At 45.4% G+C, this 26,660-nt stretch overlaps 2 protein-coding genes across 2 annotated transcripts; one reads left to right on the top strand and one right to left on the bottom strand.

Annotated features, from left to right (window-relative positions):
- Window positions 1–1,302: 1,302 nt before the first annotated feature.
- LOC143819954 (17-beta-hydroxysteroid dehydrogenase 13-like) lies at window positions 1,303–14,337 on the bottom strand. The gene is made up of 7 exons (XM_077302169.1): window positions 13,622–14,337; window positions 12,117–12,224; window positions 6,076–6,207; window positions 4,075–4,181; window positions 3,441–3,578; window positions 3,137–3,256; window positions 1,303–1,752 (listed from the first exon to the last, which is right to left on the bottom strand). Exons 1-7 carry the CDS (start codon window positions 13,874–13,876, stop codon window positions 1,662–1,664), a joined length of 951 nt encoding a protein of 316 aa, XP_077158284.1. The 5' UTR covers window positions 13,877–14,337; the 3' UTR covers window positions 1,303–1,661.
- A 1,985-nt stretch (window positions 14,338–16,322) lies between these two features.
- LOC143819372 (estradiol 17-beta-dehydrogenase 11-like) lies at window positions 16,323–26,513 on the top strand. The gene is made up of 7 exons (XM_077300949.1): window positions 16,323–16,650; window positions 18,283–18,390; window positions 20,043–20,174; window positions 22,502–22,608; window positions 24,474–24,611; window positions 25,735–25,851; window positions 26,029–26,513. The coding sequence occupies exons 1-7, from the start codon at window positions 16,441–16,443 to the stop codon at window positions 26,117–26,119; spliced, it is 903 nt and encodes a 300-aa protein (XP_077157064.1). The 5' UTR covers window positions 16,323–16,440; the 3' UTR covers window positions 26,120–26,513.
- The last annotated feature ends 147 nt before the right edge of the window (window positions 26,514–26,660 follow it).

Below are 26,660 nucleotides of genomic sequence, written 5' to 3'. Positions count from 1 at the left end.
GAAAATACCTTGCCTTAAAAACCCTTCAGGATCAGCTGTGATTTGACGGCACTTTCCATTATGCATACACATGTACATGCATATACATGGATTCCGTTCAGACTTTCAGGCTTTCTGATAAATGGAATTCCTCCACCCCTAAGCTACCAGTGTTACCACTGCCTCATCTCACCTTAGCACAGGTGTTTATGGTGAGCGCTCTTTCTAAAGACAGCCATTGTGTATAATCTTCTAGTTGATTAATTTAACATGAATATCTGGGAATGTAACCTTTCATCTATAGGTTGATCAATGAAAACATTCTTGATAATGTGTGTTGGCTGAATTTAAACCACAAGGCCCAATTTTAACTGTAGAATTAAGATTATGCTTAACTGTAAAGAGTATATTATTGGGACCCCTTTGTTTTGGTGTGAGATTATTTTAAAAAAAGAAGATATGGAATAAAAGAGTGAAGATGGGATCTCTTTCTAAGAGTGGATCATATTTTTATTAAATAGTCTTGCATTTCTTTCAATATGTCAAAAACAAAAAGGGTGATCTACACACCGAATGGTGGTAATTCGCAAATATTTATAAAGGTAATTGATTAAGTAAATCAATGTAGTCTGAGACTCCTTAGTATGTATGTATGTATGTATGTATGTATGTATGTATGTATGTATGTATGTATGTATGTATGTATTTATTTATTTATTTATTTATTTATTTATTTATTTACTTATTTACTTGTTGTAATTGTATACCGCCCTCCCTTGAGGCTCAGGGTGGTTCACATGGAACATAACAATACACAGAACTTTGTTTCTTCATAACATATAAATTAAGGTGACCAGATTGTCCCACTTTTGGAGGAACATCTGGGGGTATCTGGCAAATTGTACTTATGTTGAAATTTATATATATATATAAGGTAAAAGTAAAGGTACCCCCTGTGCAAGCACCGAGTCATGTCTGACCCCTGGGGTGACACCCTCTAGCGTTTTCATGGCAGACTCAATACAGGGTGGTTTGCCAGTGCCTTCCCCAGTCATTACCGTTTACCCCCCAGCAAGCTGGGTACTCATTTTACCGACCTCGGAAGGATGGAAGGCTGAGTCAACCATGAGCCAGGCTGCTGGGATCGAACTCCCAGCCTCATGGGCAAAGCTTTCAGACGGCTGCCTTACCACTCTGCGCCACAAGAGGCTCTTATATATATATATACACAATACTATTTTTGCGTTCTATGCATTCTATGAAACTGTTTGTTGCTCCATATGGACCAAATTTTTAATCAAGAACCCCCCCCCCCCCGGTCAATGGTGTCCCACTTTACCAATGTTAAAATCTGGTCACCTTAATATAAATATATTATAACGGTAATAACAATAACAACTATAACTGAAAGTAACAGTCTGCTTCATAACAGTAAAACAGTCATAGCAAATCAACGCGAAGCAAAGCAAAAGAATATGTTGGATGAGTGAAACTTCAGCCATGGAATTTGGGGTCTGAAGGTCGTGAGCTTTTAAATTCTTCCAGCTCAAGGAGTCTGTGTTTTAGAAGTCAGGCTTTTCCAAAGGCCTTCAAACAAGCATATTTTGCCTTTCTCAGATCTGATTCCCATGGTCAGTGGCTGGCTTCCCTTCCACAGGCACAGCTGCTAACCATCAGCTTATTTACTTACTCCTTTCGTATATCTCTCTGTAGTTACCAATCCACTCTCTTTCCATTGTGGAAAAATATCTGCAAGTTTTTTCTGGCAGAAAACTGGATGGAAGATGTAAAAGAGGGGGGAATGTTACAGTGTCATTGAATGTATTTAGATTTTAGAGTCTTTTCCACCCTAGTTTGAGAACTGTTGATTGTTAAACAGAGAAGCTGTAGTCAGTTTGACTTTGAAACCGTGGAGCTGACTGATGGTTTTAAATTAATTTTTTTTAGAACAGTTATGCCCTGCCTTTCTTCACGGTTCAAGGCTGCTTACAATAGTAGCCACCTGGCATTTGTTGAAAATAAAGCAAGGTAGTTCAGGAGCCCTTTCTGCGTACGTAGAAGAGCTCTACACTTGACTAACTCCAACCAGTTAGTGATCCCTGGCCCCGAGGAACTACATGTGGCCTCAACCAAGGCCAGGCTGTTTTCTGTCCTGGCACCTATTTGGTGTAATGAGCTCCCGGAACAGATCTGGGCCCTGATGGAGCTTTGTACAGTTCCACGGGGCCTGCAAAATGGAGCTTTTCCACCAAGCTGTTAGTTGGGGACATCTATTGGGCCCTGATGAGAACTCCCCATCAAAAATGCCCAAAGGAAATATATATATAGTGATGTATGGTCTGATTATGATGTTCACCGGCCTGAGCCATCAAAACTCGGAAAGGCAGTATATTATGATGGTGTTGGTGATAGTACTACTACCACTACTACTATTACCACCACCACCACCACCACCACCACCACCACCAGTAGTAGTAGTAGTAGTAGTAGTAGTAGTAGTAGTAGTAGTAGTAGTAGTAGTAGTAGTAGTAGTGCCTGTGGGTGCCATGTAGGGTTGCCTCCAGGTCCAGGCTACATTGCCAGCCACCTGGCCATATCACCTCCTGTGTGTACCATAAGTGATGAGATGTCGGTACTTCCTGGAGATGCTCTGGCATTTGGCAAAAAACTCTATGGCAAGAGGGGACTTATTGAAGGGGGACACGGCAAAGGAGTGTGCGGAGCCAGGGAGATGATGACCAGAGCAGCAGGCCAACAGAAGCCATACAGAAAGCTGACAAAGCATTCAGCATTTAGTAAGGGCCAATTTGGCTCCAAGAGTATCCTATTGCCAAGAGAGATGGCATTGAGAGAAGGGACTATGGCTGGGGTGGCCAAACGATGGCTCTCCAGATGTCTATGGACTACAGTCACCATGATCACATGCTGGCTGGGGCTCATGGTAATTGTAGTCTGTGGACATCTGGAGAGTCACCATTTGGCCACCCCTAGATTAGGGGCACAAATGTTCAGGAGCTCTCCTGTGGAGACTAACAGGGTAAGCTGTAGAAAGAAAACCATAGAAAACGATGGCCAAGGTTGAACATGGGAGGCAACTCCTGTTGGCCAATCCATTGGGGAGCCCCTGATCAGAGGCCACAAAGTATGGAACACTCACCTTAGTAATTTCACCAGGAGTTGCATTTGTAGTGGAAGAACAATCATTTTCCGATCAGTCAATATTCCTTCCATCAATTTATTGACTGTATACTCAGTTTCTAAAGTAGGGATAAGTCTGCTGTTAAATGAAAATAACAATAGCAACTGATATATATGAATATGACTATTTCTAATATTTATAAATGTATACATATTATACATTTATTTCTAATACACACACACATACACACACACATGTATATCTAAGCTACTGTTAGTAATGAGATTTCAGACCACATATTTTTTCTCTCTGCTGTACTTACTTTGGAATTTGATCCTTCACAAAGCCAGTGTTAATAAAATATGGACATAGACATGTTGTCTTGATTCCATCCTTTCCCAAAAAATATAATTCTTCTGTCAGAGAGTGATGAAATCCCACAACAGCATGTTTGGATGAGCTGGCAGGTGGGAAAGAAGAAAAGTAAGGAATTACTGACAGAAATATTAATCCTTCGTAATTCTATATTATATTATGAACATGTATTTAAAGAAGAATTGTTTCTTATATGCTGCTTTTTCTCTACCCGAAGGAGTCTTAAAGCGGCTTACAGTCGCCTTCCCTTTCCTCTCCCCACAACAGACATCCTATGAGGGAGGGGAGGCTGAGAGAGCCCTGATATTACTGAAGAAGAAGAGTTGGTTCTTATATTCTGCTTTTCTCTCCCCGAAGGAGGCTCAAAGCGGCTTACAGTTGCCTTCCCTTTCCTCTCCCCACAACAGATACTCTGTGAGGTAGGTGGGGCCAAGAGAGCCCTGATATTACCGCTCGGTCAGAACAGAAGAGTTGGTATTTGGCTGTATGGGAAGGCACCCCACAGTGGAACAGGTCTGTGGGATACAACCCATTGAGGCTGAATTTGTTACTATGATATATGGCCATCAGGTAATACGTACGAGTAAGTCACCATGAATGGTACGGCCACACGACCCGCACATGAAGCAATTGTGACGATATGGCCGTGGTTCGTTTCAATCATCGCTGGCAAGAATGCTTTCACTGTCTTGAAAACAAAAGTAAAACAAACAAGCCAATGTTAGAAACCAAACTTGAGGAAGTTTTCAATCAGAAATGGATCTGTTCTCAATGGTTTCTTGGTTTGTTTTGAATGTTTCATTTAGACTCCACACGCCTCAATGAGACTCAAGGGAGAAAACAAAGAGGCACTAGAGATCATATTGCAAATGCATGTTAATTACTGGAGCATACATTTGAAATTCAGAAGAAAATCAGTTTGCTTCATAAGGGACAGCAATGCTTTTGACTATAAGAATCATGATAAACTGTGCTTAGTTATAAAAGAAATGGGTGTGCCACAGCATCTGTTGGTTTTTATGTGCAACCAATACTCTGGACAAGAGGCTGTTGTTAGGACAGAATGTGGAGAAACAGCAGGGTTTCCAGTTGACAAAGTTGTCAGAAAAGGATTATTTTATCTCCCAGTCCTTTGATCGATATGCAGAATGGTCCACATTGAAATCTGGATTAGATTTAAATTAAGATGGAGTAAAAAAAGGATGAAAGGAATATTAACCATTGGACTGGCAGTCTTCAAGCAAAGGTTGGATACACACTTTTCTTGGATGCTTTAGGATGCTTTCGGCTGCTCCTGCGTTGAGCAGGGGGTTGGACTAGATGGCCTGTATGGTCCCTTCCAACTCTGATTCTATGATCCTATGAGATATGCAGACGGCACCAGGTTACTGGCAGAAAATAGCAATGACTTGGAATGACTACTGATGATGGTCCGAGCAGAAAGTGCTAAGTAGGATTACAGCAGAGCATCAAGAAGACACAAGGAATGACAACTGAGCTATTATACAACTGTAGGGTTGAAACTGAAGAAATCACTTGGCTCCATCATCAACCAAAAGGGAGACTGCAACCAAGAAACCAGGTGATTGAAACTGGGGAACGTATCCATGAAGGAGCTGGAAAAAATCTTCAAGTGTATAGATGACTATGTATGGGTGTGAGAGTTGGACAATGAAGAAAGCTGACAGGAAGAAGGTTGGGCTGCCCAAAAGACCACCAAGTGGGTTCTGGATACCACCTTGAGCTGTCTAGGGAAAAGCGGGTTATAAAAGGAAAGTGGATTGATCAAAACAAGTGAACTGGTTGTATAGAAATGCCAGACGAAAGTAGGGCAATTACATGCTGGGCAAATTGATAAAACAAAATGGCACAGTCCCGATGCGGGTCACATCCTTTTAAACTGTGTGGAATCAATGGAACTAGAAAAGTATCACTCCTTAGGACTGAGCTGGAAAACGTTGTATCCTTAGGTGAAAGGCAAATTGGAAATCATACTCTCAGTGTTAATTAATTTTTTTTAATTTAATGTTCTCCATATTATTCTATTGTTCTATTATGCTGCTTACTGTATTGATTCAGGGAGGGCGGTATATAAATCTGTTCCACGTAATATATTTCTGGTAAGGGCTTAGAGAAGGAACGTGTCTCAATGGCTTAAGTGTCACTCAGCCCCTGAGTGCCTTGTTCTCCAACCGGCTTGCCTGTCTGTCCAGTAGCCAGTCAATCGCCTTCCGTCCCCCACCCCTGACCACCCCCTCCTCCTTCCACTTCCCTCTGAGGCTCGGAGGCTGCAGATCCCTGCTGGTGAGTTCCATAACAGCTGCCTGCAGCCTTTCCAAGTCCTGGGGGGAGGGGGGGCTGTCCACAGGGTGCTTCCACCTGACCCCCCAGTCTAGCACCTGTTGTATTCCTGAATCAATGAGCTTGGCCCCTAGTATAATAAATAAATGTATTAATTAGTAAGTAATATAAAATGTATAAATTCACAGTGGGCATACCCTGCATACGATCTGTGGGATTATAACACGCTGTTAGTCATTCTTACGATACAGGTAAAGCTTTGCATTACAAATAACGTTTACCCAGTAGTGAGCGAGAACGTTGATGTCAAATATGTTCTGGATATCTTCATCCGTGACTGAAAGGAGATGCCCCGTGGTTATCACTCCGGCATTATTAATCAGGATACTGATGTCCCCAACATCTTTCTTCACCTGTGAAAATGCAAAGCAACCCGCCAGGATTGAAAATTCTGAGAAAATTAAGGTTCAGCTCCTCCTTATTACAAGGACACAGTTTATCTCAAGTCTGTGGTGGTGCTAGACAGTGAGGCCCTTCACATGACCTTAAACATTCACCTTCATAACCCAATATATGAGCCTCTTGTGGCGCAGAGTGGTAAGGCAGCCGTCTGAAAGCTTTGCCCATGAGGTTGGGAGTTCAATCCCAGCAGCCGGCTCAAGGTTGACTCAGCCTTCCATCCTTCCGAGGTTGGTAAAATGAGGACCCAGCCTGCTGGGGGGTAAATGGTAATGACTGGGGAAGGCACTGGCAAACCACCCCGTATTGAGTCTGCCATGAAAACACTGGAGGGCGTCACCCCAAGGGTCAGACATGACCTGGTGCTTGTACAGGGGATACCTTTACCTTTACCTTTTTAACCCGATATAAACATGATTTCTTTCCTCATGTTCACACAACTTCATAAACACTTTGGCACTCTTTTGTATCTTCCCCGTATTTTCCCATTTCTAATCAAACTGATCTCTCCCATACTTTTGGGGGGAATGCAAAATACATTTGTGACAAGGCCTTTGCTCTATAAACTGAACTAAGTTTTTTTTTGTATTGGTGACCCCTGGCACAACCCAACAGAAAGGGCAGGCTGGTGTGCATGTTTTTAAAAATTTGCATCTCAATGGCGAAAGTTCTCTCGGTCTGGTCTCCACTCTCTGTATAGAGCCATTGTAGTGTTTTTGACACATCAGCTCCCAGTTGATCTGCCTTTGGTGTAAACCAGTTGCTGTTGTTGTTGATGGCCTGGGGGGTAAAGAAAATGGTTGCAACCTTCCGATTGATCATACAGTTATTAGGGATTGGCTATAATTCTACATCCTGTCCTGGTTCAAGACTTTGGTTCTTATCAGGCAGAGAAAACAGCCTGTCCCTCTCTGAAATGTAGTTTTTGATACGCTCTCTCACAAGACCAAAGTTTATTTTATAGCTGAGCTGGTCCTTCTCAAGGCTAGAGAAATGGAAGAAGAGTGTATCACTACCGTTTATGTAAACCAGGGGTAGTCAAACTGCGGCCCTCCAGATGTCCATGGACTACAATTCCCATGAGCCCCTGCCAGCGTTTGCTGGCAGGGGCTCATAGGAATTGTAGTCCATGGACATCTGGAGGGCCGCAGTTTTACTAAACCCTGATGTAAACAATTGGCGGTTTGGGGGGGGGGGGGGAAGCATGCAAGCAGCTTTTTGGACCTGTCAGCAGTTCCTCGAAAGCTGGTGTAAGGTTTATAGGGTGTTCCCAGGAGGTGGAGTGGGGAGTTAGAAACCCCAGGCTATTGGCTCATCCTGCAAGCCCAACCCCCGAGGGAAGGGTATTTAATATGATGTAATCCTATTGTTCTCCGCACAGATATGGGAACCCCCTCCGTGTTTCTTCTGCAGTATTTCTTCTGCAGTACAAATATAAAAAGGTTTTTCTCTCAGTGTGATTCATTGGGGCTGGGCAAAAGAACCCTAATTTGCCTATCATTGCTGAGCCCTTGGAGAAGTATCCACTGTTCTCTCTCTCGTACACACGTTTTCTGTGTTGTGCTACTTTTTACAGATGGCCAAAGTATATTTCAAGGTTCGGCATATGTTCTGTGATGGCAAATTTAAAAATAAATCCTCCAAACAAGAGAAATCTTTGCTGTGGCTCTTGATCAACCACATCCCTCAATTTGGCCAATTTAACCAGGACCATTTCTGCACTAGGAACTTTACTCCCCCAGCTCCTGTGTAGGAGCACAAATACAGGGCGGACGAGGTTTACCAGGCCATATGCTCCCCTCCCATGGGAGTAGGAAGAGGTGGGACAACCTGCCCAGCTTAAACTCCAGCCTGCATCCCAGTGCGAAGCCTCCAGTGCAGAAATGATCCAGGACTCAGGAAGAAGACCTCTCTGCCCTGAAGCTTGGTTTTTAGCCCCTGCCCAGTAGACCCTGTCCCCTGAGAAGGGCAATCATCTCAGACACAGTTCTTGCTTCTTAACACTACAGACAAGCACACAGACACCACTTCCCAACTTACTAGGGGAGCATTTGTTTGACCTGCACTACCAAAGCCGATGGGACAAATAAACGGTCTTTTGCGCTTCAGTTATTGTGCTTCACCCCAACCTAAGGTAAGCATTTCACTACATTTAAAGGGTGCGGAAATGCCATTAGTTTTCCTGTAGCTTCATATCTCTTTGTGCATTATTGTGTGTGACAGTGGGGTGTAGTGGTTAAGTTTGATTCCCTGCTCCTCCTCCACATGCATCCAGTTGGGTGACTTTTGGCTTGTCACAGCCCTGATAGTTCTGTTCTGACTGAGCAGTCCTGTCAGAGCTTTCTCAGCCTCACCTCCAAGGGGTCTGTTGAGGGGGAAGGAAGAAAAGGTGATTTGTAAGCCGCTTTGAGACTCCTTTGGATAGTGAAAAGTGGGGTATAAAAACCAACTCTTCTTCTTCAAGACTGAGCAGAAACACCTATCAGACAGGCACTTTGACTGTTTACGCACTGGGAACTTCACTGCCTCAGGTCCTGTGCAGGAGCATAATTCAGGGGTGGATGAGGCGCGCTGGGCCAAATGCTCCCCCGTGTGGGTGCAGGAAGTCGGGGCAACCTGCCACGACTAAAACTCCAGCCTGCAGCCCATCATAAAACCTCCAGTGCGTAAACGGTCTTTGAAAGAAACAAGAGCATAAGGTGACTGTTTACATTGGCAGGGCCTCTGAAACGTTTCTGTCCCAGTGGATCAAAAATGAAACTATAAACAGTGAAGGGTATAGTTCCTTTAGAAGAGACCTGGCTACCAAGAGTGTTCCTGAGTATGCCACTGATGAGAGATGGCTTTGAGGGCAGGGATGTCTTTTGGATGCAGAGTGTGGGAACAAGCATGGAGACAGGAATCCTACAGGGACATGTGCCCTTTGGTTTCCAGTCTGAGAAAGTCTTCTGTCTCTGCCCTCTCTGCCTGTAGGCTCTGCTCTTGGCGAATAAACTACAAAAGTGGCACAGCGTAGGGGCGGGACTGGCGTTGACTAATGGTGAGTGCTGCCAGGTGTCAAGAACTGGTACTACACCTATGGAGATAAGCATGTTTTGACACGAACTGCTTGTGGATAAGAACGCTGTCTTGTTTTTTAACCACGAGGCTACAAACAGGTTCAGACACGAGGATATATACACAAGGTCCCAGGTTCGATTCCCAGCCCTTCCAGCTACAGCAGGGGTAGTTAACCTGTGGTCCTCCAGATGTTCATGGATTACAATTCCCATGAGCCCCTGCCAGCGTTTGAGGACTCATTCAAGAGTGCTTGCACTCAAAAGCTCATGGGAATTGTAGTCCATGAACATTTGGAGGACCACAAGTTGACTTGAGGACTCATTCAAGAGTGCTTGCACTCGAAAGCTCACGCCCTGAATAAATTTTTGTTGGTCTTAAAGGTGCCACTGGGCTCTGATTTTTGTTGTGCTGTTGAGCAGGGGTAGTCAACCTGTGGTCCTCCAAATGTCCATGGACTACAATTCTCATGAGCCCCTGCCAGCATTTGTTGGCAGGGGCTCATGCGAATTGTGGTCCATGAACAACTGGAGGACCACCGGTTGACTAACCCTGAACTACAGCATTCCAGGCAGCTGGAATCGGGGACTATCTGAACCCCAGAGAATCACCTCAGGCACCTCCAAGCCAAAGATATCCATCATCTGAGGGAATCGGTTTTAACTTCTTCTTACCCTCCCTCCCCATTCCCAGTACCCTATCCTGCCTCAATACTGGTCATGGCTATATTGAATAGCTCACCCACCTCCAGGAGCCCAACATAGTCATCCCTTTCCCCTGTTTTGTGACTGTCTGAAGAAAACTGGGAGGAGATTTGGGGGAACTTCTGAGATCTGACAGGATCAGGCTTGCCTGGGCTATCCAGGTCAGGGCCCTAATGTCTGGCCCTCAAGGGCAGATCCATCTATGATGATCAGCTATGAAGTCTAAACAGAACCTCCATGGTCAGAGGCACTGTACTGCTGAATACCAATTTATGAGGGCATCCACAAGGGGAGGGTTTGGCCTGTGGACTACAACTCCCATGACCCCCTGCCAGCATTCGCTGGCAGGGGCTCATGGGAATTGTAGTCCATGGACATCTGGAGGGCCGCAGTTTGACTACCCCAGCATTAGCTGGTGACTGTGTGAAACAGGATTTTTGACTCAGTTCACCATTGGCCTGATCCAACAGGGCTAGATGTCAGCTCCTGTCACCATGACTCCCTTTGTCCCGGTGCCTGCATGTCCGTTTCAATGACGCTTGCACCTTTACGATGAAATGTTTGCGTTGGCAGTCTCTCTCTCTCTCTCTCTCTCTCTGCACATTCGCACCAGCAAACTGCACTTGTGGGGCAGTCCTGTGCAGTGTTACTCCACTGTAACTAAGCCTATTGGTTCCATAAGACTGCATACTTATTTTGGGATTAAGTATTTTGGGATTAAGTGCTTCATTGCCAAGTACACCTGCACAGAGCTGAAACTGGGGCACCTCTGAAAAGCAATGCATGAAAGAGTGCAATGCAGACATGGACATATCAACATCAGGATTGCCCACACAGACTGGGAGCAGCTCTCTGGTATCTTTACGCGAGTTGGGACCCACATACCTGAGGGACCGCCTATCGCCCTATGCCCCCTGCAGAACCTTACGTTCTGCGGGTGAAAATCTGTTGGTCGTTCCCGGCCCTAGGGAAGCACGCCTGGCCTCAACCAGGGCCAGGGCCTTTTCGGTCCTGGCCCCTGCCTGGTGGAATGAGCTCCCGGGAGAGCTGCGGGCCCTGCGGGATCTTCCATCGTTCCACAGGGCCTGCAAGACGGAGCTCTTCCGCCAGGTTTACGGTTGAGGCCAAGGCTAACACCTATGCCCCCCTGGGATCCGGGATCTGGAACTAGGATTGGGACTGGTACCATCAGGATCCCCTCTCCACCTGCCAGTAGTGGGGGGGGGGGAGTTGATTAGCCGATCTTGCCATGCTAGTTAGTTAATTAAGAATGCCGAGACTGTAGTTGTTGTTTTAATGGTTTTAAGATGTTGTAACCCACCACGAGCCGCAAGGGGGTGGCGGGGAATAAATCTAATAATAATAATAATGATATAGATTATATAGATTTGTGGAACACAATTGAGAACACAAATACAGATTTGTGGAACACACTTTAGACACAGTCTGTCTATGGTTTATTTTTAGGTCAGGCAGAATGTATCTTGAGTTCATTGTGGCACTATGTGTATAGTTATTTCTTTGTCTCTCAAAGTAACCTTGAGTTTGTCAAAAGCAGATAGCTCCTGAATGTAGCATCCCTCCATATAAAGGAATGTATTCTTTGAAACATAGAGCGAGAAAATTGTAATAAGATATATAGCCATCCGTGATAGGTCAGATTGTACGCCCTTCGTCGTTGACCTGATTGGTCAAAGGGACAGTGAGGGACTGAGCGTCAGGATACCTCATGATGACGTATCAAGGTCTTAAAAATGAGCTGCACTGATGCAGACTTCAGAGAATGCACCAATTGGCTTTCTCTCCGTGCTTGCAAACATGTATCCTAAATAAATCCTCTTGCTGCTTAGCTGTCTTTGTTGTGGTCTTGTAAATTTTACACTGTATGATCCATAACAACAACAACAACAACAACAACAACAACAATAATAATCATCATCATCATCATCTCAGGTTGTGGATGTTCTCATCATGTCCTACCCGATCCTTTTACTGGAGAAATTATAGATTGCACTTACCAAGTGTTCTACCACGAAGCCACGGTGCTTTCTAGGATGCCTGAGAAAGGGGAACTGTTTCGGCCTGCTTCAGTGACATCTTACCTCATCGGCAGTTCTGTAAATTTCCTCCCTCTTCTGGCAATTCACCACATATGAATACACAACAGCTCCCAGCCTTCTGCATTCGTCTGCTGTTTCTTCAACACCATGCTACATGGAAGAAACAGAGAAACATTCATGGCCCACAGGCACAGTGACTATGAAGGAAATCGCCTTGCGTTTCATAAACTATGGCAGGTTTTCTCAGCCAGGGTTTTATCTTGTCTGGGATAAACAAACTGCTAGAGGCGGTGTGCAGCCTTTACAAAAAGAAGCCATCACTGGGTCCTAGCCTGTGAAACGTAATAAATTTTTTATCCCATTGTGTTGCCACAGAGCTCAGAGTGACACCTGTGGGCTCTCCCTTCCTATCCCTGCAACTACCTTGAGAGGAAGGCCGGGTTTAAAAAGTGGTACTGCCAAAAATCACTCAGCAGCATTCAGTTGAAAAAGTGGCACTGCCAAAGATTTCTCCGAAACCTTATTTATTCATTTGTTTGTTTGTTTTGTCATTCATTCATTCATTCATTCATTCATTCATTCAGGACTTGCTCAGGGGGTGAAATAATGAAACAATCCAATCTAACATTCCAACCAAACAATAAAAAAACATACATTAGAATAATCAAATCAGTAGCATACAACAAGCCGTCAAGGACATGCCGGGTCACAGAAACAGTGTAAAAGTTGAATTCCGGATTAAGCTTAAGGTTTTGGTAATCACCTTTAAGGCCATACGCGGTCTGGACCCAGTGTATCTGAGAGACCGCCTCCCTGCCTATACCCCCAGAAGAGCTCTACGCTCCGCCACCTCCAACTGGCTACGGATCCCTGGCCCTAAAGAGGCACGTCTGGCCTCAACAAAGGCCAGAGACTTCTTGGTCCTGGCCCCCACCTGGTGGAATGAGCTCCCCGAAGAGATCAGGGCCCTGATTGGAATTTCCTCAATTCCGCAGGGCCTGCAAAAAGGAGCTCTTTTTCCAGGCATTTGGTGGGGCCGACTGACCCATAACATCTACAGGTGCCCCCCCAGACTGAGGGACCGAACCTACTGAGGGATTGTCAAGTTATTGTTGAAGTGCCGTTCTAATTGTTCCAGTTGATACGTTGTTGTTATTGTTATACTGTTATATTGATTTTGATAGTGTTCTATGTGAATGTTCAAAAATGTTTTATGTAAACCGCCCAGAGCCGTAGGGAAGAGCGGTATAAAAATATTAAATAAATAAATAAATAAATAAATAAATAAATAAATAAATAAATAAATAAATAAATAAATAAATAAATAAATAAATAAATAAATAAATAAAAAAACACCCTTCGGCTGCTTAACACTGTGTCCGTAAAGGACTCCTCTGCTAGAAGCAGACTATGAATGCAGCTTTAAAAAAGGAAAGAAAAGATACAAGCACTTAGTTACAAGCCTGAATGTTTAGGACTCGCTCCTAAAAAAAAAAAGAAAGGTAGGTAGCAGGTAAGCCTTAAGAGGGAAGATATTCTGACTGTACCTTATTGATATCCCAAAGAACTAATGTGCATCCGTGCTTGGAAAGTGCACAGGCTGTTCCCCTTCCGAGTCCATGGGCAGCTCCGGTAATCAGAACAATTTCTCCGCGGAGAGATTTTTTCTTCATGGGAACAAAAAGCTTCACCAGCGCCTCCATGTAAGAATATAATATGATGGAAACAATCATAATCCCTTGAAACAGCAAATGCATTATTCTTTCTCTCTTTAAGCGTCCAGCCTCACAACAACCGTTCATGTTGGAAGATTTGCTGAAGAGTCAGGGAGCCCATGCCTTAAAATACAAAATGCGGGTATTACTGACAGTCTGGCGAAACCAGCTGGGTGGCATTGTTACATCCTGCAAATCAAAGAGATTGCACAACAGAAGGATAGCAACTATAATGTGCAGATGACATCATATTATGAGGTTATCCATTCAATTGAGTCTAACTCTTGGCAATCCTATGGCACAAGTGCCACCACGTTCTTTTGATCTTTTGATCTTTTTGATCTTTTAGTGTTGTAATATTCTGGCTGGTGTCCATTTTAATCGTATCTAACCACCTCACCCTTTGTTGGCCTGGTTTCCTTGTACCACTGGCATAACTGCTTTCTCCATGGAGTTGGATCACATGATATGCCAAAGTAAGTATGCCAACGTAAGTATGCCTTCCAGTGATGTATCAGTCTTTATGTGTTTCCTTTTTTGTGACTTTTGGAATCCCACAGACGCCTTCTCCCGCACCGGAATTCAAATAAATTTATTCTTCTCTGGTCTGATTTTTCCATCGTCCAACTTTTACAGTCTGGCTCCTGGAAATATGATAGATCGAACGAATCTACATTTGGTAAACAGGTTTAGGTCCTTGCTTTTCTATGTTTGGTATGAAATCAAGTGTCATCCAATTGCAGCTGACTCATGGCTACCTCAGCAAGGGGCTTTCAAGGCAGGTGAGAATTAAAGGGGGTTGTCCTGTTGCCTTCTTCTGCAGAGTCTTCCTTGGTGGTCTCTGTTCCTTCCCAGTCCCAACCCTGCTTAACTTCTGAGAGCAGATGAAATTGGGCTATACCATGCTGCCTTCTCTCCCAACAATAGTAATATAGGATTTATAAAATGGTGTTCATCTTCATTAAGGTGAGTTCATCTGGTGATTGTATTTGTGTCGACGATCTACTTAGCCTCTTCCTTAATGGCTGGTGGCAAGAAGTAAATTCTTGGTGGGAAATGGCCATCTGAATGTGGAGAAAGCCAGCTGGCCTATTCTGTTCCTTGAAAGACTTCCTAGTCCAGGGGTAGTCAAACTGCGGCCCTCCAGATGTCCATGGACTACAATTCCCAGGAGCCCTTGCCAGCATTCGCTCCTGGGAATTGTAGTCCATGGACATCTGGAGGGCCGCAGTTTGACTACCCCTGTCGTAGTCCCTTGCCTCCTTCTAAAATCAATTGTGAGCATAAAGTAGCTTCATGTGTGTGTGTTCATGTAGGATTTGAGATTTGTTGGGGAGTGCTGTGGCTCTTCCTACAAGGCAGTCCTCAGCTCCTAGCCAAAAATAATGGTGAGCTACAAGTAATACTTGCTAGCAATGAGAGGGGAGGGAAATGTTCAAAGTGACCCCACCAACACAGTGACTGACAATATGCATTTCTGTCTGCATCAAGAACTGCAGTGTTACCCTAGCATTTAAATGGCTGGGCCTTGGGCAGGCAAATTTCTTGCATTATTTTTTAGTGGAATATATTCTCTCCAGTCCCTCTAACCATGATTCCACACTGTCTTCCTGTATCCTTTGTCTCATATAATGCCTGTCTCTTAAGAATAATCCCTATTTTCTGGTGTCTGTCCCTAGTAAATAATCTTTTGGTATCTGTCCCTAGTAAATCATTGATTTGGACTTTGGGGCAAATGTCCTGTAAATAGTATGTTACTGTTAGTTGCTGGCACTGTAATCCATCAGTGTTCAGCTCTGAGTCAGTAGTAAATCTTTAAGACAGAGGTGAATGCAACATGTCTCCAACATGCAAGCGTGTAGATGCAGGTACATGAACACTGATGTGTCATCCAGGACCTAACCTACTAATTCATGACCTGCAACTGCGGAGATATATTTTGAGTTCTAGCTAATATAAGCTAAAGGTAAAGGTATCCCCTGTGCAGGCACCGGGTCATGTCCGACCCTTGGGGTGACGCCCTCTAGCGTTTTCATGGCAGACTCAATACGGGGTGGTTTGCCAGTGCCTTCCCCAGTCATTACCGTTCACCCCCCAGCAAGCTGGATACTCATTTTACCGACCTCGGAAGGATGGAAGGCTGAGTCAACCTTGAGCCGGCTGCTGGGATCGAACTCCCAGCCTCATGGGCAGAGCTTTCAGACTGCGTGTCTGCTGCCTTACCACTATACGCCACAAGAGGCTCATTTTCCCAGTGTATCTTTATCCAAACGAATAACTAACTCCTTGGCTCTTCAGTCATTAGTGGTCAGGCTGTTAAGGATTTACAAACCTGGGCAAGATGCCAGTGGCTGAAAGAGCCTTCCACTGGGCAACTGCAGAAGGTTCAGCAACTCTGTGTGAAGAAGAGCACCATAATTGTATGTGAAAGGTCAGTGGGGGTATACATGAGCAGTCCACATGAACAAAAATGTGTGCTTAAGATTAGGAATGTGCAGGTCTTTGGAGCTTTGTCATTGGGTGTGACCTAGTTTAGGCCTTTGTCTCTGTTGAATACACAGCAGACGAACCGTTTCAGGGTTGTGCAAACTTAACTGCCTGCCCACTGATGATTGAAGATCAGTCACCGTGCAGGACGTTTGCGGAGCAAAATGCATCTCTTGCTGGAGATCCCCTTGTTTTTACTGATTGTCCTCTACTCCTATTTGGAGGCTTTTGTCAAGTTTTTCATACCTGCAAAGAGGAAGTCTGTCTCTGGAGAGATTGTCCTGATCACCGGAGCTGGCCACGGACTTGGGAGAGCCACGGCTTACGAATTTGCAAAGCGTTGCTGCAAATTAGTTCTCTGGGATATCAATAAGGTAGGAATGAGGTAACACCATAGAGTTTCTGGAGATCCCTAGAGTGGATGATGTCACTTCTGGGGTTTCCCTCAAAGTAATGAGGGCCCTTGTCCATGTTCTAATTCCAGACTCCTGCCGGCTGTGAGTTGGTGGCTGGCCACCGTAGGTCAACTTCATGGGAATTTGAACCCAGGTTTCCGAGCTATTGGTCAGATCCACTACCCGTTCTGCCACCCTGGCTGTAAATGTTATTTGGAAGATAACATAAGGTGTACCTATGCTGAACCTGCTTTTTTCCTGTCATGGCTAATAATAGCTCAGGGTCTCTTATGGGAGCGAATAGTTTGCTAAACCTCCCCCCTCCCAGCTGGGTCCAGCTTAATTTTTCCACTAGTGGGAGGAGAGGTATGATTTCCACCAAGCCCCTCTCCCATTTGCCTCCATCCTATTCCTGAGGGTTACATGTTCCCAACATGTAGCATTTTGGGAGATCAATGAGCTACAGCAGCATGAGCAAAATACAACCATTCTCTTCGACCATTGGAAAGCTTGGAAAATGCAGTGTGGATCTGATTGCCTGGTCCTCTTTTCATTGGAGACCTCCTGCTTGGCACCTCTGAGCCCCATTGCTTCTCAGCCCAGCAGTGGGAACAAGTGTCAGTGGGGAGGAAACAGGAGGTGATGCCAACACCACTGCATCATTTCAAGTGTGAACCAAGTGACATCATCGCGTTGGAGTGACTCTCTAGAATTCATCTGAAACACTATGGTTTGTGCTGGAAGTGATGTCATGGCATGACTGCAATGCTGATTGTGTATCTCCCGACTCCCATCAGTTGACAGCAAGCAATCCTAAGTGTAGATCCAGTCCAAGGAATCTAAACCACAATTCAATCCTGGAATAGAATCCTTGTTTGTAGGGAATAAACAAAGAGGGATGGCCACATGATATGGTCTGATCTCATCAGAACTTGGAAGCAAAATAGAGTCCATCCTTGGATGAGACACCACCAAGGAAGACTCTGCAGTGGAAGTAAATGGCAAACCACCTCTGCTTTTCACTTGACTTGAAAGCTCCTTGCTGGGGTCACCATAAGTCAGTGGTGACTTGAGTTTCCACCACCAAACTGACTTGGTTACCATTTGTTGTGAATTGGGAGTCTAAACATTTTAAACAAACAAACAAATGCCGTATGCCTATTTCCCCTCGTGTTATAACAGAGAAGGAAGGGGTATAGCCCAATTTCTTTGCATCACAGAAGCTAATTTGGGTCGGTACTTGGAAGGGAGACCACCAAGGAAGGCGATGGCAAACCTTGCCTTGAAAGCCCCTTACTGAGGTTGTTATCAGTCAGTTGTGACTTGATGAGACATACATACTTAGATATATCTGCAGGAAGCAAATGAACTCTGATTGACCTGGGATTTGCATTCATAAGGCATGGGGAACTGAAGCCGTTTCAGTTCAAGAATCTTCAGCCATACTTTGCACAAGATGGAAAGGGAAGGAAGAAAGTATGAACAAATAGAGACACAACACAACACAGAGCAAATTGCTGGTTGCAGCAAATTGTACCTTTGCAAATGCAAACATAGTCTACTTGGGTCAGGAACCATACGATCCTGTTAATTATCCCTTTCCATTTGCAGCATGACATTGAACAAACAGCTGCAGAATGCAGAAGGCTGGGAGCCACAGTTCATGCCTTCATAGTGGATTGCAGCAAGAAGGAGGAAATCTACGGCACTGCACAGAAGGTTTTTCAAACTCACTATGATTCCAGTATCTCAAAATAAAAAGAATAACATAATTGCAATTGTTCTTAGGAACCATACTTCTCTTGCCTCCTAAAGGGAAAGGAACTACAATACTATTGTCACATAAGGTCATTCACATAAGTCAGAATGTGTCCATTTGCTTTCTCTATATCTTGTTCTGCCTTGCCTTGCTCAAATCTTCCTTAGTTAGCATCTTATGAAGCTGTTCACTCCAACGACTCCCAGCCTGCTTCAGCTCTTTTGCAGTTTAGACATGAGTTACTTGTCTTTGTATTGTTCAAATCCTGGCAGTTGTTCCATGTAAACATCTTCCTATATTTCTCCATGTAGAATCATAGAATCATAGAATCATAGAGTTGGAAGGGGCCATACAGGCCATCTAGTCCAGCCCCCTGCTCAATGCAGGATCAGCCCTAAGCATCCTAAAGCATCCAAGAAAAGTGTGTATCCAACCTTTGCTTGAAGACTTCCAGTGAGGGGGCGCTCACCACCTCCTTAGGCAGCCTAGACAGGCAATCTTTATGTTAGCAGATATATAGCATAGCACCAGGTTGAACTAGGCATTCAAAAGTAAAGGGTGAAATGCAATTCTTCTGTCCTCTACATGTCCTATCTGGTGTTAAATATGTACCCTGAAGAATGTTGCACTCCACAAATTCCAACAGGCTGATAGTCCCTGGCCCTAAGGAAGTATATCTGGACTCAACCAGATTCCACCTTACTTGGTAGAATTAGTTTCCTGAGGAGATCCAGGCCCTGTTGGAACTGAACCAGTTCTGCAAGGCCTGCAAGATGGAGCTCTTCTGCCAAGCTTTTGGATGGGGCCAGTAATAGAACAACATCAAACGGGCCCTGCATGAAAACCCCCCCATGAAGAATATTATCAAAAAACAACACCAGAAAGAGATTGCTCTGAGATGCATATAAAGTTTTAATGTCTGTATTGAGATGAGTTTTAAAGGTTTCAATGTTATTAATGTTAATTTTTATTTGTAATTATTGTTGTACCCCACCTTGAGCTGGTATAAGAGGGCAGTATATAAATTAAAGAAATACATATAAAGTAGGCTCCTTTGCTTAGAAGGTTACCAGGTGTTTACAGGAGCCCCATTACTTTCAAGCTTCCTTCTAGCTAACACATGGCAATGGTCTCCTACAGATCTCAGTTAAGAGTTCTGCCTGCTTTAATGACATCACCTTCAAAGAGATGTCATTCTTGCTCTCAAGAGTTTTATAATTTCTTTCTCCCATCCACTGACCAGGTCAGGCTGGGTCAAAGAAGCTTTTACTGAAGTCTCTAAGAGTTTCCCCCTGAAGTCCTTCTAGTATTTAATTCCCCCCAAACTCTGTTTCCTGCTTGGAGGGAGAGGGAGACTGGACCATCCTATTGTATCAAGCTAGTTATATTAGCATTTCTTCAGAGGTAGCTGATGTGAGGCTGGAAAGCCACCGGACTGACTTGCAACTTCCTACCTGTTCTTTGCCCAGAGAGAAAGACTTTTAAAAACTCCCAGTGAAGGTTTTACTTAGCTCAGACTTCTACTCCGGAATGCATTTCTTCACAGGGTACTAAACTAGCTGGTCTATTTATCAACTAATTTTTATGTGCTTTTGAAACTTGATTTTTCAAGGTGAAAAAAGAAATTGGGGATGTATCTATTTTGATGAACAATGCAGGAGTGATAACGCCGACGGATCTGCTGTCAACTGAGGACTATGAAATTCAGAAGATGTTTGAAGTCAACATACTTGCTCATTACTGGGTAACTTCCTTTAAGTTAACAATGTTGTAGCACAGCCTCATCAAGAAGACAAAGTATGCACATTGTCGGTAAAAAAAGAGGAGTTGATGTAATAAAAAATAGCAGAGTTATTTTATAAACTAGGAATTAAGCCCGCTGTCGTGTAAATACAATGGGCGCTAGCTGCGGGAGCCTGTGCTCGTGGGCGGCTGGTCGGGCGGGCATGGCTTGTGGGGATGGTGGCTGTTGCTCTGGGGCCCTGCTTTTCGTCGGGCAGACTTACCATGGCTCGGGCGGGCGGCAGGGCAATGGCGGTGTCCAGGAGGCGAGGTCAGCATCGGGAGGGCACGTGGCTCGGTGCAGCCTGCAAGGCCACGGCGTAGCGCTGGTGGCGGAGCGGCTCTGTGGCGGTCTGCTGTTGTGGGCGGCCATTTTGGGGCCAGCTTGCGAGGTGTCGGTGCGCCGCTGGCTGCAAAGTGGCTCGCCGGCATTCTCTTCGTCTGTGCCGCCATCTTGTCTTGCGGGGCTTGGCCGTGGCGGTGAAAGTCGGGGACAGGCTACTAAGCGGGGAAGTGGCCTCAGCAGCTGCTGCGTGGTTGCGGCAGTGGTGAAGGCCGCGGAGAGGGAGCAAAGCAGCGACCTGTAACTGGGGGTGGGTGGGAAGGGTGCAGGCGGTGGAGGACGGGGATGGACGCTCGGGTTGGGGGTGGGAATGGCGCGGGTGGCGGCGGGCGGGGTAGCCGGATGACGTGGGAGCTCCATTCGTGGGGAAGACAACCATGTTGTTCCTAGCAAAATACACAACATCAACGAGTCCTTCTTTGAACTTCTCTCTTGCAGTTGCTATCTTGATTGCGACATGCTTTGTCCCACTCTTCATCTTCTCTCCTTTGATCATGGTGATACAGGCTGCATTATCTTTATGCATTATGACTGGCTTAGGTTCATCTAAGTCCTTCAGTAGACCTGTTATCCATTCAAGTTCATTGCAGGCGTTGTAGGCTGCTATGCCTTCTGCCTCTGCAGTTGATCCAGCTATCAGATGCTGTCTTTTACTGGTCCAGTTGGTCAGGTTTCCGCCGTAGAAGAACAAATATCCACTTGTAGACTTCTACCTGGGCTTGCGGGCCCCCTACTCCCTCCCTGGGCCATCCAAACCTCCCCCCCCCCACTGTGCAGGTTACCTTCTGGCCCCAGCGTTCAGCGTGCGCGTGCTACGCCAGGGCAGCCCAGCATGCGCCGCCCTCGTGCACGGGGAATGGCAGGGCATCCTGGCCCACCGTAATGGGACAGTGGCAGCGTGCAGTAGCTGCCGCCATGCATAAGAGGCCATAGTTGACCTTTCTGCTCAAGACCCCTACTGCAGCTGTAATGTCAAGTCTGGTAACATTACTCAGGTAAAACAAATTTCCAATGGCTTCTCTGTATGCCTTGTTGCTATCCAGTGGTTGTCCATCAGGTAAGCTGTAAGCTGTATCTAGTGGAGTGCCAATTCCTTCTTCTTCTTCTTTGATGCCCATTGACTTAACTAAATCCATTTATTTTACGTCTTTGGCTAAGTAGAAATCCACCGTCTCTGGTCCTTTCCTCAAGCTGTCAGCTTCTCTCTTTGCTAACCCCTAACTGTCATTTTCCAACGGCTGTTTTTCAAATCTCTCCCTACTCAGCATTCCATCCACTCTCATTGGTTGCTGTTGGAGAGAGGCATAACCTGTCTGCCACGGGCTAGTCCCTGGAATAGCATCCTATAACTTCATCATGTCAATTCTGGATGCAATGTTTTTGCAATTTGAAATGCTCTGTGACAGGAGTGGCCAAACTAGCTCTTCAGATGTCCAGGAACCACAATTCCCATGAGCCCCATGTTGGCAGGGGCAGGGTAATTGTAGTCCATGAACAACTGGAGAGCCACAGTTTGGCCACCCCTGCTCTGTGATTTCTCTGTGATAAGAACCATAGAGTTTTGGGGGATTGCCGCGCATCATGCAATGAGGTTGTAACACTTGTGGTTATGTAAATGGACAAAATTACATAGGATGCTTCCCCCATTTCCTCCCCACCCGTAAACTTGCTGTCTGTGCATGGTGACCTAAATAATATTCATCAGTCATACTTGATAAATATTTATTTATCCTGCAATGCCCAGGATGGAACCATGGTGATAAAGGGACAGGAATATACCTAACCTTCATCTGAATCCCTTAATCCTAGTATCTGTTTCTTAGTTATTCGTGTAACAGAATGTTGGATATTGGCTTACACTCAAATTATTTTCCTGTTTTGTGCTTTTAAGACTCTACGAGGCAACTGACTTCTTCAGAAAGCTCATTCTTTTCATTCACTTGCAGACCTCAAAAGCCTTCCTGCCAGCCATGATGATGAACAACCATGGCCACATTGTCACCGTGGCCTCTGCTGGTGGTCACATAGTGGCTCCTTTTCTCGTGACTTATTGGTGCGTACGGCTGCAACTTTCCCTAACAGCACGTTGGGTAGTCTTCCAATTGGAGGGGAGACACCTGGGGTTTTGTACTTTCATTTTTCCTTGCCATTAGGTTATATTATAAACTAGTAATGAAGCCCGCTGTACGACCAATACAGCGGGTGCTAGATATTTACAGTACAGCGGGTGCTCTGTGGGCAGCAGCCTGATGGCGGGGGCTCCCTCAGGCGGCGGGGCCTCCCTCGGGCGGTGGCCTGATGGCGGGGGCTCCCTCGGGCGGCGGCCTGACACGGCGAGAGGCGCTTTGCCGCCGGCAAGAGAGCAACTGCGAACTACGCTCCACGCGGCTCACAGTTGCTTCCTTCGGCAGGGTGGGAATTGGCCCGGCTGATGGTCTGTCCAGAGGAAGGGGCCAATCGGCACCCTTCCTCATCCCGGATCGAGCACACCCTAACTCCTCCCACACAGCCCTTACGGCTTTATTTAGTCCACGGTACCCGCGGCGCCGCGGGCTGTGTTAAGATGAGTATCCCAACATTTCAGCAAAAAAAATGCTTTCTTTTTCCTTATAATCTTAGCAGGACCAGAGACTATCAGAGATGGTTTGTCATTCCTTACCTCTGCATAGTGACCCTGCTTAGTTCTCAAGATCTGACATCATTGGGCTATCTAGGTCAGGGCACTGGTCATCTCCCATTATGTATCCATAATCCAAACCATAATTATGCATGCTGGAAACCAAGACACAGTTCAGAGTCAGCTGCTTGGGGTTCTTTTGCTACCTCATAGTTAAATCACATGAGCTTCTTGTGGCGCAGAGTGGTAAGGCAGCAGACATGCAGTCTGAAGCTCTGCCCATGAGGCTGGGGGTTCAATCCCAGCAGCTGGCTCAAGGTTGACTCAGCCTTCCATCCTTTCGAGGTCGGTCAAATGAGTACCCAGCTTGCTGGGGGGTAAATGGTAAAGACTGGGGAAGACACTGGCAAACCACCCCATATTGAGTCTGCCATGAAAACGCTGGAGGGCGTCACCCCAAGGGTCAGACATGACCCGATGCTTGCACAGGGGATACCTTTACCTTTACCTTTAGTTAAATCACATGACCCTGAACAAGGATCTGCACATGGATTGCTAAACTAAAGGTAGAAGAAGGTGAACCAGCCTTGAGCAGGGGATTGGACGAGGTGGCCTGTATAGCCTCTTCCAACTCTATGATTCAATGGAGTCACTGATTACCTAGAACAACCCTTTCATCCATATTTGCAGCTGCAAAGTTTTCCAAAAGATGGGAAACAAATGATTGCCAAATCAAAAAATGTGGGCAGGTAGCTTACATGGTTTCAGTCTCAGAATGCACATAGTCATTATATAGGTGCTTAGAGTCTTTTGAACTCTGGTGCTGGAGAAGACTCTTGCGAGTCCCTTGGACTGCAAGGCGAACAAACCAGTCAGTCCTAGAGGAGATCAGCCCTGACTGCTCCTTAGAAGGCCAGATCCTGAAGATGAAACTCAAATACTTTGGCCACCTCATGAGAAGGAAGGACTCCCTGGAGAAGAGCCTAATGCTGGGAGCGATTGAGGGCAAAAGAAGAAGGGGACAACAGAGAATGAAGTGGCTGGACAGAGTCACTGAAGCAGTACGTGCAAACTTAAATGGACTCCGGGTAATGGTAGAGGACAGGAAGGTCTGGAGGATCATTGTCCATGGGGTCGTGATGGGTGGGACGTGACTTCACACCTAACAACAACAACAAGGTGCTTAGTGAACAGTTGCTTGTATGGGTCCCTCCTGTTCTTGGATGAGGTAATGGAGGAACCCATTGTTGGCCATGGCAAATATTATGCAAACCCTCAATCATGTTTGACATTTCTTGCAGCTCCACCAAATTTGCTGCTGTGGGCTTTCACCGAGCTCTGACCCAGGAATTGCTTGCCCTGAAAAAGAATGGGATCCAGACTTCATGTGTCTGCCCTATGTTTATAAACAGCGGCTTTGTCAAAAATCCATCTTCAAGGTAACATAGATGGAAGGTAGGCTATCCACACTTAAAAAAAAAAACCTTCCTTAAAGGCATTCAGTCACGATAAGCCACTGTTGCATTAAGCCACGGTTTAGTCCATGCGACGACCTGTCTGGATGTACCTCCCACCTTCTTATTCTGCAGGCTTCTCCAGAGAGGTGAGTGGAAGTGATGGGTGGCCCTGGGGACGTAGACCCAAGAAAAATGAGCCTATGTTCCTTGTACAGCTAATGAACAATAAAGGATGAATCTTGAACCATCCGATGGCATTTCTGAGAGTTTCATGGAAGGGGAAACTTAAAGTGTCCCCCGGGTCTCAAGGTGATTTCTGAATGCAGGTTCCATGAACATATTACTCCTCTTTGATAGTTGCTGTCCTGTAAGGATGCCAGCCTCCAGGTGGGAGTGGGGATCTCTCAGAATGACAGCTCATCTAGAAGAAGAAGAAGAAGAAGAGTTGGTTCTTATATCCCGCTTTCCCCTACCCGAAGGAGGCTCAAAGTGGCTTACAGTCGCCTTCCCTTTCCTCTCCCCACAACAGACACCCTGTGGGGTGGGTGAGGCTGAGAGGGCCCTGATATCACTGCTCGGTCAGAACAGTTTTATCAGTGCCATGGCGAGCCCAAGGTCACCCAGCTGGCTGCATGTGGGGGAGTGCAGAACCGAATCCAGTATGCCAGATTAGAAGTCCGCACTCTTAACCACTACACCAAACTGGCTCTCAGAGATCAGCTCCCCTGGAGAAAACGGCTGTTTTAGAGAGTGGACTCCATTGTACCCCACTGAGGCTCCAAACCCAAATCTCTAGAAGTTTCCCAGTCTGAATCAGGCAATGCTACCCCAACATCCCCTGCGGGGTGCCAAGGGGACCTGCAACCTTACTAAGCTGGGATTCTTGACCCCTTTTTGACCTTTTTGTTAACCGTGATTAGTACTGACTGCGGTTTGTTCTAACTGTGGTTTATACAAACTGTGGTTTGTCATGACATCCAAGTGTAGAAATCTCTGACTGTTCGGTTAGGTCTCTACCCTCTCAGATTCTTTCTCGCACAGAGAGCTGCTCCAAACAGAAAGAAAAATTGAGCATCTCTGACCGTTGTAACATCTGTTTCTTCAGACTGATGCCACCCCTGGAGCCGGAAGAAGTAGCAAAGCAAGTAATGGAGGGGATACTGACCAATCGGAGGATGATTTTTGTCCCGTCACTTCTGAAAGTCAGCGTAATGCTGGATAGGTGAGTTTGTTGGACAATAAAATCTGATGCTACAAATCCAACTCTTGGTCTTCTGCTTCTTGCAGTTCGGGCCAACACGATGTTTAGTTGGTCCCTTATTGTTTTGGGATGTTCGTTCCAGGCAGAAAGTCGATACAAAGGGGCTACCCTAATAATATATCTTCATTTTCCTTCAAGGTTTCTTCCGGCTCGTGCTGTTGCCGCTTTGTGGAGGCTGAACAAACTTAAATTTGATTTTGTTGTTGGATACAAGGAGAAAGACAACTGAGGGAATGGATTATTCCATTTGATTTCATGCCACTTCCATTTCATGCCCATCCATGGTTTTATTCTGACTGTCTAGTAATACTGCCATGCAATGTTACTCCTGAGTAAACCCACTGTTTTCTATAGGCTTAGACTGGAATAACTCCACAGAAGATTGAGACTCAGACCGTACGGGGGAGTACCTAGGAATTAACCCCCATTAACAAAATATATGTGTACAAATAAAATGAGGACTATACATTTTTCCACTGTGAAGATCAATTCCCTCTTTAAAATGCCTGGATTCCTGGCACATTTATAATGTCTGTTCAGTTTAATCTTTATTGCAGGCCAAAGGCCTTTCAGAAGCAGAGTAAAACAGATTTAAAAAACTAATAAAAATTTAGTACATAAAATCTCGGTATACATCACAATAACTACAATCTGAGTAAAATAAGCGCTGGATGTTATCTCGGCTCATAGTTTCATTGAAAAACAAAGAAACTTTGTCACAGAAACAGTTCTTTGTTCGACTCCTGCAAATATTTTCTGCTTGGAATACG

This window comes from Paroedura picta, chromosome 10 (genome assembly GCF_049243985.1).
Source record: "Paroedura picta isolate Pp20150507F chromosome 10, Ppicta_v3.0, whole genome shotgun sequence".
NCBI lineage: Eukaryota > Metazoa > Chordata > Lepidosauria > Squamata > Gekkonidae > Paroedura > Paroedura picta.
The sequence above is the reverse complement of the archived record's forward strand: the minus strand, read 5'-3'. Positions and strand labels throughout refer to the sequence as shown.

Coding starts and splice junctions, on each gene's coding strand:
- LOC143819372 (XM_077300949.1), top strand. CDS start 16,441: ATGCATCTCTTGCTGGAGATCCCCTTGTTTTTACTGATTGTCCTCTAC. Junction 20,175..22,501: donor ACATACTTGCTCATTACTGG/GTAACTTCCTTT, acceptor ATTCACTTGCAG/ACCTCAAAAGCCTTCCTGCC. Junction 25,852..26,028: donor GTCAGCGTAATGCTGGATAG/GTGAGTTTGTTG, acceptor TTTTCCTTCAAG/GTTTCTTCCGGCTCGTGCTG.
- LOC143819954 (XM_077302169.1), bottom strand. CDS start 13,876: ATGAACGGTTGTTGTGAGGCTGGACGCTTAAAGAGAGAAAGAATAATG. Junction 6,208..12,116: donor TTTACAGAACTGCCGATGAG/GTAAGATGTCAC, acceptor GCATTTTCACAG/GTGAAGAAAGATGTTGGGGA. Junction 3,257..3,440: donor GTGAAGGATCAAATTCCAAA/GTAAGTACAGCA, acceptor TTCATTTAACAG/CAGACTTATCCCTACTTTAG.